The sequence below is a fragment of the Protomyctophum bolini genome (genome assembly GCF_963924005.1).
Source record: "Protomyctophum bolini genome assembly, chromosome: 4".
NCBI lineage: Eukaryota > Metazoa > Chordata > Actinopteri > Myctophiformes > Myctophidae > Protomyctophum > Protomyctophum bolini.
The window spans coordinates 45,494,389-45,510,296 of record NC_137865.1 but is presented as its reverse complement, the minus strand read 5'-3'; the positions used below and the strand labels follow the sequence as shown (position 1 = coordinate 45,510,296).

General features: G+C 42.4%; 1 protein-coding gene across 1 annotated transcript in view; it reads right to left on the bottom strand.

Annotated features, from left to right (window-relative positions):
- Window positions 1-2,654: 2,654 nt before the first annotated feature.
- Window positions 2,655-15,908, bottom strand: part of LOC308314626 (uncharacterized protein) — a gene marked incomplete at both ends in the record, with an annotated part of 52,604 nt that continues 39,350 nt past the window's right edge. The window contains 8 exons of the mRNA XM_080762258.1: window positions 2,655-2,890; window positions 3,965-4,004; window positions 4,332-4,390; window positions 6,470-6,594; window positions 6,964-7,008; window positions 7,657-7,784; window positions 11,584-11,768; window positions 14,551-14,658. Coding sequence (XP_080618384.1) covers window positions 2,655-2,890; window positions 3,965-4,004; window positions 4,332-4,390; window positions 6,470-6,594; window positions 6,964-7,008; window positions 7,657-7,784; window positions 11,584-11,768; window positions 14,551-14,658 — 926 coding nt within the window. The remainder of the gene's footprint in view (window positions 2,891-3,964; window positions 4,005-4,331; window positions 4,391-6,469; window positions 6,595-6,963; window positions 7,009-7,656; window positions 7,785-11,583; window positions 11,769-14,550; window positions 14,659-15,908) is intronic.

Genomic DNA, 15,908 nt, shown 5'->3' with positions numbered 1-15,908 from the left:
ATTACATAATTAAATGGCAATAATCATGATGATCGACCCCACATTTGAAATCAGATATTGAGGGTCCTTTAAATACAATGCAGAGCCAACACGCAATTTGACGTAGACCCATATAGGGGGTGCCACAAAACGTATTTTCTTTTTATTTTACCGATTGGCTGTAAAGGGGTTCCAAAATGTGTGAGGGGCCTGCGATGCGAGAGTGCAGACTATAGACCGATTCACAGAGGGGTGCCCTGGGCGCGGCCATTACTGAGGTGTAATCCATGGAGCAGGTGCTCCGTAGGCCAGGTGTAGCTAATCAGTGCTGTTGCGCTTAATGGTACACCTCAGTAATGGCCGCACCCAGGAAACCCTCTGTGAATCGGTCTATAGGCAACACCAACTCTGGACTCCTGACCTGAACCGCTGCCTGTTTCTTACAATAAATGCCATAGATCATAGATCCATAGATCATGAGCACAAACTGCATTCACATTCAATCCAGGCCTCTATAGAGTCAGTGCACCCCAAAAAAAAACACGTTCACTTCAGCTGATAAGTGCCGTCAGAAATGCTAAAACGTTCCACTGTACTGTACGTCATTCCCCCCCCCACCGTGGATTCCACGAGTCCCGACAGCTGGAACCCACAACGACATACAGTACACGGGTCTAGGAAGGAAGTCCACCTGGTCTGAGCAGAGATTTAAGCCCAACACACGCCGTCTGTGAAGCGGGTGTACGCACTATGCAGCGACGCGACACAGTATTGCCGCGCGTCACGGCAACACCCACAGGACGCGGCGCGCTAGCGCACTACCCACGGATTCCCGGATGGAGGCCGCACGGCAACGCCTGGAAAATAGAACAGCGGCGTATCGGAGCGTCAGGCGAGGCGTGAACGCGCGCCAGACTTTTCTCAGACTCAGAAAGCAGCAGAGGAACTATTATTTGTGCACTAGTATAGTCAAATGTTAAGTAAAAGTATCAATACTGCAATGTAGAAATACTCTGTTACAAGTGAAAGTCCAGAATTCAAGATGTACTTGAGTAAAAGCACAAAAGTAAAAGTACTCATTATGCCGAATGTCCCGTTTCAAGTTTTCAAATGTATAAAAATAAAAATACTTTGAAAATAGCAGATCTACAAGCTCACAATGCATCACATCATGACGCATTGTGAGCTTGTAGATCGGCTATATTCAAATGGCCGAAATGTAAATAGGGCAGACGCAAATACTCCAGTAAAGTAAAAGTACCTTAAAATTGTACTTAAGTACAGTACTTAGTAAATGTACTTGACATGCAACTTCAAACATTTGCCAGTGTCACATAAATCCCATTCATTGGAGACAAAAAAAACAAAAAAAAACAAACAGATTAGATTCCGTTTCAAAATATGTTAATCCTACTGTACAGTTATATCCCAGGACAGTAGTTTGCTCTGCATTAGTGACATCTCACCACAATGGGCCAGAAGCAACACCACTTAGAGATCACTTAATCCGCAACGTGACCTCAGTGCACGGCGAAGTGTTTGGTAATAATAAGTAGTTTAAAAAAATGCAGCGAGTGCTTTTATGGGCTTACGTACTTGATGAGAGCTGCCCTGCAGGCTGGGGCCACGCAGCAGGGGTCCTCCTGCTGCTGCTTCGGCTGGGCCACGCTGGGGGCGGCAGAGGACTCACAGTCCTGGGACGGCTGGGCCACGCTGGGGGCAGCAGAGGATCCACAGTCCTGGGACGGTGGCAGCGTGGAGGAATCACGGGCAGAGGAGGAGGGAGGAATTAGGGATGAGGGGAGGAGGATGGGTGAAGTGGACTGGGAACTCTGGGCTTCCTGGGATGATGGCTTCCTGCTTTTCCACAGCAGGCGAAGGGACTTGACACCGAGCGGCTGGAACTGGCTGGTGTTGCTACGACGGCGGGCCGCCTTGCCAAGAGGCCCTGTGCCTTTCCTCCTGAAGGCTGGATGTGGCGGTCTGGGAAGACAACGATTGAATCATGTAAAACAAAAACTAAAAAGTATAATAGATCTCACCCATGCCCGTCGGGCACCGGCCTACTTGGTTGGGAACGATGAATGTTGGAAACAATGAAAATAGGGACTACATAGTACCCATCCTAGTATGCAATAACCGTTATATCCGTTGTCATGTCATAGCCATGGCAACGGATATAACAGCTATCCTGATGAATGTTATAGCTGAAGGTTTTTGAAACGTGGTGAAATAGCTACAATCTGTGTCACATTGGGAGTTTGTGTAAAGTATAAAATAGGGATGAAGTGGTTAACAAAAAAACAACATTTGTGGTATAATGACAGTAAAGTACTTTAAAATACATCTTTGCCTGTAATAAGCAAATTAAGGGTGCAGAACATTGTTTTGATAGATTGAATACTTCATTAGTCAGAAATGTAAAACAGCACAAGGTACAGTCAGACATTTAGGCTCAAACAATAACACCGGGGCTTGTTTCCACTGTGGTCCTAACATGACATATTGCATCATTGTAACGCAGAGGTCAAGATGTCAATAGTCACCATGACGTCACCTCAGTGAAAGGTTATGAAGAGGACAGTTTGGTCAGTGCATGTCTGCTCCAAGCCACAATCTCCTCGCTCTGTTTCCCACGAAAGCAAACAAACAAAATATAACACATAGGTTCTCTTCTAGTCTTTCTTCTCGTCCTCTTCGCTCTCTTTCAGCTGTGATAACAACTCCATTGCCACTGTATTTTCCTCCACAGATGGAGGCCTATCAATCCGTCCACACAGGAAACACCTGCGTTGTGAGCTGAGGGGAGGGATGAAGCCGGGGGTGAGGCGTAGTGGCATGTTGGGAGGTTTTGCGGCAGGAAATACGGGACGATCTATTTTCTTTTGTGTACCAGTCTGTTTACCGAGCACTACACCACACCATACCGCCTCAGGGGATGGCACACGTCCAGCACTACACCACACACCGTCTCATAGTCATTAACACACCCATGAACACATGCAGCTCCAACACGTGCAATGCTGACACGCTACTCATTACCCAGAGCTCAACTTCAAAACCAAAAGCGCTTTAGAGTTAAATGAGTCACAACGTTGTTGTTGTTGCAATACTGTATTAGCTGCCAAATGGTAATAAAACCATCGCAAATTAAAAAAACGCAGGAAGGAGCGCGCAGGATCCGTTTACAAACACAGCAAACCGAGAGGAATCCTTTAATTAGAGAGCTAACTGTATAAGCACTACAAATTAGTAGGCCAGTAGAAGTCAAAATGAGGAAGCTTGGAATTATATTTCAGTCTTCTTTTTCCTTTCTTTCACTTTTCAGATTTCTCTTTTGCTACTATTAATATATATATAAATCCACGGTCGACGGTCTGATGCTTAGAGTAGTTGATTGACGGCTCTGTACTTGGTCCCCTCTTTTTCCCCCCCTCTATACCAAATAAGATTTAGGCATTTAGCAGACGCTCTTAATCCAGAGCGATTTACAATAAGCAAGAACAAAAAACATGGCAATACATCATATACATAAAAAAGTAGTTATCATGAATCATACGTAAGGTAAGAACGTAACAGTGGAATATCTATATTGAAATATATACTTTATAGTGCTATATCTACATATGTAGAACCAAGTCTACATAAAATGCTATCTAAGTTACATATGCCTTTGCATACGCCTGTAAGGTCGTCAGGGAGCAGTTTGAGGAAGCAGTTTGAGGGATCGGATATTTTCAGAAAATGTTCCCCCGAGAATAGGAATACCGAGAGGGTAAATATTCAGGTATAAATGGCAGCAATCAGTTGAGAAAGTAATTTAGTTCCTTGGACCGAAAAGGAGATGAGCCTGAGGTACACGAACACTCCTTATATGATCCCTGACCCCCACAGTTCAACGAATACAGATTGAATGTATCAACTCGAGTCTAAACGGTGTTGACAAAACCTGCTGGGGCGGGCGTTGCATTGCAGCAGGACATACCTTCACATGAGGCTGCGTATGTGTTCAAGGAGGGGGAGCCCTGAGAGACAAATGCCACGACTCAACAGAGCATTCCTGCTATTGTCTGAGTGCTCCGCGCCGGTACCGCTTCCTCAGTTCTCTAACTCCTGGAATCCTCCCAAATTCAATATTCCTGTGAGGATTCCCTGGAGGAAGAGATAAACATGGGCCATGTACAGTAACCGACATGTCACACGGTCATGGCATAATGTGAAGCGTTTGTGGCATTCTAATGGGATGACCCCTTTGGGGCTTCAGAATGGCACCCAACTCTGAACTTTGACCCCTCTACAATACAAGTCAGGACTTCTGACCTTTGGACAAGCAGTCCTGACCACAACAGTACGTTAGATTGACAGTCGGTGGCCGGCACAGTTTCCAGTGGCAGCCACAAATGTGACGTGACTAAAATACATGACATTTGTAATTACACAAAGCCTCATTCAACAGCTGACTAAATAATTTGTCTCGTCTGCCAAGCGTCATCTTCTTATGCCAGAAGAATTATTACAGTGGCATTTCAGCTTGTTCAAATCCTCTTGGATGAGAAAAGCTTGCAGACAAACCTAACTGTAGTTTTCGTTAACCACGTGAAGTCTATCCCTATTATGGTGAGAACCTCTGACAAACATAGCCAATCTACAAGCTCACAATGATGTGTTGTGAGCTTGTAGATTGGCTATATTGACCAGGGTCCTTGGAAGACCCTGGTCAACAAGTCTATACTAGGGTTTACGTGGTTAAGGTTGAAGAAAGATTACTTCTTTCATTGAGGATTCTTTCTCTCATCTCTCTCTCTAATTCTAGATCATCGCTACTTCTGTTTCTCAGTGTTTCGATAACACCCTTCAAAGACAAAGATAACAGAGAAACAGACATCTTCTATAACTTTGGTGCTGAGCCAAACTGCGAAAGGCAGCTAAATAATAGACGAAAAAAGGTGATGACATGTACGCCTGCCGTGTTTTAGTCATGTCAGCCAGACGTGAGTTTTCAACACCTAGCAGAGAGCATCGGGCCAATCCTCACTCCTTTACTGCTAATCTGCCGTCCAATTACAATAATCCTTTCATTGACCCTGGACGACACCTAGCGACCTGCACCTCTACCCGTGCAACTTCAGCCACTTGACACAAAGACAAGAGCCGCGCGGAATGACAAGTATGCTTGAATTATATGTGCATGCATGCGCACGCACGTTCACACACAAGCATATAACACAAGTGTGACAGCCCTTTGTTATCAGCATGGTGATGGTCTGTAGAACAAACAACATGAGGATTAGAACACTATTGTGTAGTTTGAAATGCCCCTGGAAGTAAGAGACCAACTTGTTTAGAAAGGGATGCATTGAAACATATTGAAGGGAAATGGTACCTGAGGGCATAAGGGTATGGTATATCTTAAGGCTATAACATTATTCAAATACAAAACTACTAATGTATAAAGCACGGTAAAAATAAAGCGGTCCAGGGATTACGCGTTTTTTGTTGGTGGAAAGAGTAAATTAGCACCTTTCTTGTGGCCTATGAGATTTTGGAAATAGGATTTAGATCATTGATCAAAACTAGCTCTGTGGTAAATTAGGTTCAAGATAGTTACATGTTTTATTTAGCAATATAAAATCTTTACAAATAAACGCCACTTTCATAATTTATGGAGTGTAAATGCAATCGCCCAAAGTAAAAAGCTTTAAAAAGGTGGATGACCTCAACATCACCGCCACGAAAGCTTTGGGCTTGATGTGTATTGTCCCCAAAAACCTCTGTAGTCTCATTGAGACATTTATGTTGTTAGACACATAAAAGCTTAAAAATGTACAGTAATTGCTGGTGAATGTGATCATTATGATAGAATAAAACATGAAGTTCTTGTTCTTGTACTTGTTCCAGACGTCGAGATGAGGATACCATAAATGTAAAACTTGTTCCTAGGTTTTATGACTACAAACTTTGGCACTATATAACACATAGTAATTAAGTATGTATTCATAGTGCACGCACACACACACACACACTAAAGGGCGAGGTCGCAAGCACGCATCCACCTGGGTGACGGCAGACTGCTGGGCGAGCACTGGCGCTTTGGCATGGGGGGGGGGGGGGGGTCAGGGTTTGATGTATGGTCAGATCAACATATGGAATGTCAGAACAGGTCAGCTCCATATATGGAGATCTAAGGGTTTGAGGTCAGATGTAGAGTTGCTGGCTGGCTCCATATACATATGCAGATCTAGGTGATGATCCAGTCTTCTCCATGTATGGTTATCCAGGGTTAGATGAGGTCAGTGTCGTGATCTTCATATATGGAGATGACCATACGGTGGCGTGACGTGTTACGAGGCACCATATATGGAGATCTAAGCCTTCATGATGTCACGTAATGCCACGAGGCGTGACCATATATGGAGACATGACATGATATATCGAGGCATAGGATGATGAAGGACGGAAGAGGCCGGTTTTCATAGTAAATGCGACCTACAGTCGCAACAACAGTCCACATCGATGGTGGACGTCACAAACGTAACATGCGCTGCTGTGAGACAATAGAAACTGCTGCCAAACAACGCAGATTTGAGCATGTGTCCGGGCTGTTGACGAGGCACACTGTAACATATTAAGTTATATTATAGATTATACAACAACAAAAGTTATATGTGTTAAAGGGCAGGTTTTTATGACCTGGTCTTTCCAGAAGTATCTCTTCAAAAACACGTGTGCACACGTGTGAATTTGTGTGTATTTGAGTATGCGAGTGCAAACCCAGATACTCTAGTCTACAGGTATGGGAAAATCCTGCAGTTGCCAAAAGAACGAAAAGAAGAACACTAAAAACTGTGTTTATGATCGCATTGGCACGTGAGTGGATCCAACCAGAAAATCCTCTGGCGTCCTCTGGAGTGTTAAGTGACGAAAGGCCCAAGGACACAACAATAACCTCAGCTTGCAATTTGTTATCAAATAACAGTAACTGACTCTCCCGAGTCGCTTTGGGGGCGAATGTTGAGGAATCGGATGACTCTGGGAATCAGAGTCTCATAAAAGAATTGAGTGCTTTTTAAGCCAGTACAGACGTGAGATGTGGACGATATGGAGAGAAGGGAGGGCAACAGCTAGGGGGGGTTAAACCACAAGCACACACCCAACCCACAGACACACTGGATACCATACTTCAGCTTCATGGGCAGAAAGACAAAAATAAATAAAATAAAAAAGCCCCCAAAGAATCTTAAAATAAAGAAAAGAAAGACAAAATCCCCTCTCTAGGCTCCATCAAGAATACGTGTGTGGGTGAGTAGGGATGTTTTAGTTGAGTGAGTAACCATTAAATCTCTCCCTGGCACGGCCAGAGAGTCTACAAAGAATGGTGAAAAGCGTTTTATCAGTAGGCACTTTGTTGCTACCTTTTCATCCTTGGTCCGAAGGACAGCCAAAATATACTGTATATAGTATATGTTTCTTTCTACAAAGTATACATTTAAACCATTATGGGCCCATTTCATTCCGTTTGTAAACTCTTGCGAGTTACAGACCTTTCAGGGTCCATTTGGTTCCTATCCATCATTTAGCTGGGGAGTCCCTGGAACCCCCACAAGGACCCGCGGTCCCCCAGATCCCATCCAGTATTTTAGTTAGTCAGGTGATGCCGTGTTTAACCTTCGACCTCACCTCTCGTCATCCTTGCCGCCTCCGCCGCCGGATGTGTCCGCCACGGCACAGACATCCCCGCTGGCTCCTCCTCCCACAGCGGGTTGGCAGGGAAGGCCTCTCTGCTGGCTCCGCTTCCTGGATCTGATCTGGAGGAGGAACGGTTGGGTTGATGGATGGATGGAGGAGGACAGAGCAGGGTTGAGTGACAGCAGGGTGTTGGAATGGGTTAGAAGTTAGAACAGGCAGGGGTGCCCACACTCTTTTGACTTGAGTGCTACTTTCAAAATGACCAGCTCAACAAGATATTATACCAATGCTGGCAATGGTTAAACTTTTACCTGAGGCAGCTTTGGGTTTATGTAATGCTGGCGTTACATATAAGACACCCTCTTGGAATGGGAGGTGTGGAATTGGAATTGGTATGGTTTTAATATACAACTTTGTAATGCTACTGGTTGTGAGCACTCTTGAAAACAAAGTATTGCATTGTGGGTTTGAGCCGACAGGTCCTTTCAAGTGGCATATTTGAAACATATTTTAGGGGAATGTGATGTGGTCTTTGTGATCTTTGGACACCCCTGGGTTAGAATGTTGGGTGAGATGGGGAGGAAAGTCACCATGTACACAGGTCTAAAGAAGAGAATTGCATAGTGAAATCAGTGTTAATTCAACTAGGGCTGGGTAATATTATGGATATTATATCGATATCGTGTTATTGTGTTGTCTTTTCCTTGTTTAAATAATTTTTTGTTCTTCAAAAATAGCAATTATTTCTTAATCTTTCAAAACTTCAAAAGTATATTTAAAATATGATATTGTCACTATGATATATTATTGTCTCAATTTCAATATTGAGGTATTTGGCCAAAAACATTGTGATATTCAATTTTGTCCAAACTGTATTTTGTACCCTCTCATACGTAGATGAACAATGAGTAGCTGGAGGTTAAGAGGATTAATAATAAAGAGAATTGAAGATAACCATGGTAAACTGGGACAAACGGATGAAAAGGAGTTAGAGCTTCACATAATCTAAACCTAATGTAGGTTTGTTGAGATTCAAGATATCCAGCAAAAATGAATGGACATATAGAGGTGAAAAGGGCAGAGGAGTTAAGTGCACAATTTATTATTTACACGAGAACCAATCATTGAGGGCTATCAAATATTGAATATTTTAAGTCTTCCAGATAAGACCGAAAGCTATGCCACTCTTACCCAAGAGGAAGATATACACTCAGTCAAGCAGTTTCTAATTGATACCTCTGGGAGCTGTACATTAAAATAAAACAAATTAAAAAGATGAGATAATTAAGGATTTCCGACTGTTTTCCAATACAACCTTTAGAATTCTAGGCGACATTCTTAGCCTTAGGCCAGCACCTCACCAACACTGGTGTGCGCCCTTTCCTGTTTTGTCGACACGATGAGTTATATAGATATAGAGTTCTGCAGCATTCTCCAAATGAACTCTTGGGAAAGAAAGGGAAACTCTTAATTTAATACTTCCGAGTCTAATAATAGGCTACAGTCTGTCTTTCTGCTCTACACTTACTATACTAGCTGTAATATGTTCCCGTGTTGGTCCATGTGGGAAAACGGTCATGCCCGTGAGAAAAACAAAGGTCACATTAGAGCTGTAACAATTAATATTATAGTGCCTCCGTGTACAGGGTTATTGTCTCACAAGGTGCTTTTACAGCAAAAACAAAAACCCAGCTCATCCACACATAATTAGAATTAACATCAACTAATTTACATTAAACAGTCCAACTGTACTGTAAATACATGTACATGTGCAGCGCCAATGGATACATCAACATACTGTAGATGATCTTTTCCATATATCTTTGCCAAATTATAATTCGTTTTATTAGATGAGAAACTTTGCTGGAAAAAAAACACATCAATCTAATTTCCAACAAGGTTTCTAGGTCACTCGGTGTCGTCAGGAAAATGTGTAGTCTGGTAAACCAGAAATGTCTGCTTACATTATACTATAGCTTGATTCATCCACATCCAACATACTGCAATATTGTCTGGGCCAGTATACACGTTTCATACCTCCACAGTATATATCTGCTACAGAAGAGATTTGTTAGAACTGTTACCTTTCCAAACGCTCCACTCTTCAAAAAAAGCTAAATTGACTTACTGTCTTCCAGATCAACAGTGATAAAATATGCATCTTTATTTATAAACTCAAACACACTCCCGACTCTATTCCCAAACCTTTTAACAATTTCTTTCAAACAAATTCTCAAATTCACAAACACGACACTAGACAGGTTACTCACCTCCATCCTCCTCTTTATCGTACCAGTCATAGTCAGTTTCCCATCAAATACAGATGTACTACACTATACGACAAATACTTGAATTTATTATAATTATTACATAATAATATAGAAGCATGTTGCATCTATTTTCAATATTCATGTTGCAGATAATCAAGTCTCGTGTTTTGTTCTAGACTATACTTCTGTATACTATGCAATCATGTTATCTGTTAATAATTGTATATTGCATTCAAATTATGTTATTAAATGTTTGGTTCTTGTACACAGGTTTAGGCCTCGTATAAGCCCTTTTGGCTTCTTGCCCATTGTTTTTATACTGTGCTAAATTAATCAAATCAAATCATGGTGGTGAGATAAAGAAATTACTACTGCTGCTCTGCACGAATGGAAGGATTCATAATGCTGCAGCCAACTTAAATAAACAGGACACTGCAGAACTGGACTGCATGAGCAGGTACAGACGCTACAGATAGATCTACTCTTAAAAGGAGGCCGTTACTGCCATTAGCAGTGAATTATTATTTAGCGAGTATTCTACTGCATGTGACAGTTTGGACCCACATTATGCTTAAGGCCTCTAGGTATGCAATGAAATGGAAAACAAATAGAACTGGATTAACATTACAATGTACTTCCCGTCAACAAATTAAATAAACCTTGTGACAAACTACAAATGTGCTTTACGTCAACATCAGATGCCAGTCTTGTTAGCCACGTTGGTGGCTAACAAGAAGGAATTGGAAATCTAAACGTTGTCAAGACTGAGGCTGTTGATACTTGGCTTGTTGGACACTTGACCCTTTGTTAGGGGCTTTCAAACCCTTGGCTATCTGTGAAATCTACTTACGGTACTCTAATTGCTAAAGAAATCCCTGCATTGTTAAAGACAGAGATAGAGAGAGAGTTGCCAGATGGGAGTATCAGATTGACAAATCACTTTACTGAGTGTGAGTCAGCCGGGGACGCACAATTTATTGTGGGGCTCGCTCTGTTGGGCTCCCATGGACAGTAACAAGAATATATAAGCATGTTTCTGTTACAGACAACTGAGACTAGCATCAAATCCTTTTTTACCCGTTCACTTGTTTACCTGAGCCATGACCCCACTGTTGTAGCTTTCATCTTACTGCAAATGTATCTTACAAAAACAAATCACACCTATGTGAAGTGAGGGGCACACTCTTAACATGCATCATCATCATCTCATTCTGGCCAATGAGAATTTGCGTCCTCGGCTGTTTGTGTTTACACAAACACTCAAAACTGGCCATTCATTGTCAATGGCATTCAATGTTTGTGTTAGGACAAACTCAAAACTGGCCATTCATTGTCAATGGCATTCAATGTTTGTGTTAGGACATACACTCAAAACTGGCCATTCATTGTCAATGGCATTCAATGTTTGTGTTTACACAAACCCTCAAAGCTGGACAACCCTCGGAAACACCACCACAGCAGTGTAATCATAGTCGGCGGACCAGATGGGATTTCTGTCATTCCCATTCTTGTAGTTGTGAAATCTAGATTATTGAGCTGTGTGTTAACAATTCATGTATGCGTCTTGCTAAAGATGGTAGGCTGTAGTACAGATGAACAGTGTGGGATCATACATCGTTATCACTAGAACAACGCAGTACAACAGTACCTGAGCTTGGCTGAGTGAAGCATTGGCATGGCTCTTAGAGAATCTTCCGGGTGCAGAGCTGTTCGGTCTGGGACTGGCCTGTGTCCGCGAACCCTTCTCGTCCCCTCTCTGAACCATTGGGTTCAACAGATATTGTTGTACCAAGTTAAACACACGGACCAGCACACTTGTTTTAGCACCCGTATCTGAAGAGGAAAGAAACACTGTGCTCAATCTCAAATTGTATGAAATATCCGTTATTAAGGACCACTTTTTCAACATGTCTTAATATCATCATACTATAATCATATCATCATACTATAAATGGAGGACCTTGAACTAAAGGCTCACATCTAACGCCACCATACAGGTATACTGCATGCCCCAGCCTGGTCCGTTTATCATATCATGATGACGGTGCGTTAGTGTAACAACAATAAGCAGTCATTCCACTATCCCTAGTGAATTGTGTGCCTCTATGTGGGAGAGAGTTAGAGAGAGAGAGAGAGAGGGAGAGTGTGTGTCCTTGTCCCACACATGTGAATGTTATCAGTAGCTCGCCATATTTACTCAGGGGGCCAAAATCGGCCTGCTTAGGCAGGCTGAGAACACAAAGAACCGCTAATGCACTGCACTGTCCACATGTTTGAGTAGCAAGCATACACATGCATAGAGAGAGACACACACACACACACACACACACACACACACACACACACACACACACACACACACACACACACACACACACGTGCACAAACATGTACGCCCGAGCACAAAGATAGACAGCAAGTGTATTTTACTCGTGTCGTGATGTGTATCGAGAGAGAGATACAGCGATTATCTCACATCTCATTTATCAAAGAAATGTTAGCTGGTACGTATCACCTGATGTTTATAACGCATTTCTTTTCTAGAGATAACTGGATTGTGATTTACATTTAGAAATCTAAAACTCAGTTCCTTAATTTCAGTTCCATAATTGTATTTATTAATACAGTTGCTTATTTGGCACGTTTACTTTCATGAATAAAACTGTAAAATATGATTGATACCATAGAACATGCAACAGGTTATATGCCAGCAAATGGTTGCTCATAAAACATACAGTACATACATTATAGACAGCAAAGCCAAAGGTGTGATGTTCAGATCAGTGGTTCCCAATGTGGGGTCCGGGGACCCCTAGGGGCCCTTGAGGGAATTCCAGGGGTCACGAGCTAAATGATAGTTTGGATTGGAACCAAATAGACCCTTATGGGTCTGTAACTCAGAGTGTACAAATGGAACCTAATGGCATTTTGTACTCTCTCAGAGACTTTGATTTTACAATATACATTGGGGTCCCAGAGATAGAAATGCCATTAAATGGGGGTCCGTAGACTAACGCATGTCAAACTGGGGGTCCTTGAAATTGGCATATTTTAAAATGGGGGTCCACAGGCAAATTAGTGTCAATTTGGGTGTCCTTGACATGAAAAGGTTTGGGAACCACTGGTTCAGATACTTCTCCTTGTTTTAGTCTGATGGGACATTTCTACACAAGCACACCGATCGATATTCATTGCAAAATTTGTTCATGAATAAACCATATGTTATGCTCCAAGTAGCTTGGAAAAGACTAACCTATATTTGCCATTTAATTTCGATTTGATGGCAAAATAAATAGATAAATAATGAACAAATAACAACTAGACATTATTTTATTCTGGCAAAAAGTGCCTTGGTTTTGAATTAGCTGCAATATTGTTGAAGGTACAGGTCTACTGGGGGTGGATATTGTTGAAGGTACAGGTCTACTGGGGGTGGATATTGTTGAAGGTACAGGTCTACTGGGGGTGGATATTGTTGAAGGTACAGGTTTACTGGGGGTGGATATTGTTGAAGGTACAGGTCTACTGGGGGTGGATATTGTTGAAGGTACAGGTCTACTGGGGGTGGATATTGTTGAAGGTACAGGTCTACTGGGGGTGGATATTGTTGAAGGTACAGGTCTACTGGGGGTGGATAGCAGCAAGTGGCAGTTGTAACCCGGTGGGCCTTTTACTATTACCATACTGCCAAAGGATTTCCTATGCATCTTCAAGGTCAGCAGTGACAAGCACAGTATGCATTCAACTACACTGTATTCCACTTGTCTCAGACATAATTTAGTTGCGATTTAATAACACTATTAGGCAGGCTTTGTCTTGTCACAGAGTCAGCCTTCAGCATACATTAATAACAGCCTGCTCCAGTGTTCCACTCTGTCCTTTTGAATTGAGGAGTGATTTAGTACTATTGACATCCTCCTCTTCTCTCCATATAGCAGAGTTCAGCAGTCACTCTGTGACGGCTCAGATATATGGAAGGAAGGAATGTCTAGACCTGTTCATTATAAAGGCCCCTCACAGACCTGTCTTGTGCTGACATCGCCCGACAATGTCTGTAGATCATATTGGGAGACGTCAGGTTTAATGTCGCTCCAAAAACACACAGCACAGACTATGCAGCCGACAATGGCACAGTTCTGCGCCTCTGCGCGAGAGGACATAAACCTACCATATTGGCAAATAAACAAATTAATTAATGTAATAATGTGTTATGCTCCACACAAAAAGGCAACTGAAGCTATAAGGAATACAGCGCTTTGAGCTGTTGAAATAAGTCATTGTCAATACACTCCTGCTGTGGGGTGGTTGGGGTTTTACAAGTGCGTTTGTCATGTTCGCAGCATTGACAGTAAACCTGGCTGTGTGCCCTCTTTTGTATCATCAACATCTCTTTTAGCAATTTTTTAATATCACATAAAGCCAAGAGATTGGTGAGAAATCGGACACAAATTTAGAATATTAAATAACATAAATACAAATACAAAAAAACACTACTAAAACATTATGTTTTCAGACCCCTTTAATTTGCAAAGGGCAATGGGAGTGAAAAGAGAAAGGATGAGAAATGGAAACAAATGCATACCTACTGTACTAATGGACATGTACATCCACTCACCCTTTTCAGGCTTATTGTCCTCCTCCAAAGGTGTTGAAACATCTCGTTCTGTGTCCTTCTCCTCGCTGGCTTGGCTGGACTGCAGAACCTTCTGCCCTTCAAGTTGCTCTGCAAAAAACAATGTGCAAGTTAAAGACATCTATTCACCTGCTTTCTGCCACGATGCTTCAAGATTATTGTATTTTTGAGGGTCGGTGTCCAGTTTTTAGTGCGTGTGTAAAAACAAACTTTGTCCTAACACAAACATTAAATGCCATTGACAATGAATGAAAATCTTTGAGTGTTTGTGTAAACACAAAGATTTCATAACGGCAGCGGCAGCCGGCAGGTCAGGGGTAGAGTGGCCGGAAGGTAACCGCAAGGTCGCCAGCTCGAACCCGGGCTAGCCCAGAGTTGGTGGTGTCGAAGTGTCCTTGAGCAAGACACTGAACCCCTAATTGCTCATGATGTGATGGCTGGTGCCTACTGCCTTGCATGGTTTCTGTCGCCATTGGTGTATGAATGTGTGTGTGAATGGGTGAATGTAATGCACAATCTCTGTAAAGCGCCTTGGATAAAAATTCCAACACTCATTCCATCTATAAGAAAGGTCAGCAGAGGCTGCATTTTATGCGCAGACTGAGACAGTATAACGTGGGAAAAAAATATTATGGCACTTTTTCATCGATCCTTTGTGGAGAGTGCATTGACATTTGGTTTTGTTTCATGGTATGGCTCATTATTAATAAGATTAAGTTAATAAGAACAACGTGTCCAGCAAAATAGCCGGGGTACGATTTGAGAGTATGACCTCAATGTAGGGGCCCCGGGTACTCGGGAAGGGGAAAGCTATTACTAGGGACAACACACACCCGTTACACAGCCAATACCATCTTTTACCATCAGGGCGACGGTACATGGTACCTTCCCTGCAGGCTAGGGCCTCAAGATCCGAAAGGACAAATAAAGTATCTATCTATCCATCTACCATTTACAGTAGATGACACAAACATTGAAGACGAAGGTGAGGATGCAAATCCTGATTGGCCGGAATGAGATGTATGATTGATGATGTACGATGTTAAGAGCGCCCCTCACTTCACACGGGTGTGATTTTTTAAATATACAGTATACAAGCAATAGTAACACTGATTAGATACAGGTTTGATTGGAATAGTGTGTGTGTGGTATAGAGAGTAGGTGTGATATAGAGTCTTTAATTTGTATCGATGCATCAGTGGTTTAGCTCAAGTTTCAAGGATAAGGCTTCTGCCAAACAGGAAGAAACGATGATATAGTACAGTAGTCCCCTGGACTAATGTGAGGTCTTGGCAGCATGCAGTGTACAGCTATCTTTGAAGTCAGAACAACTCCATTTC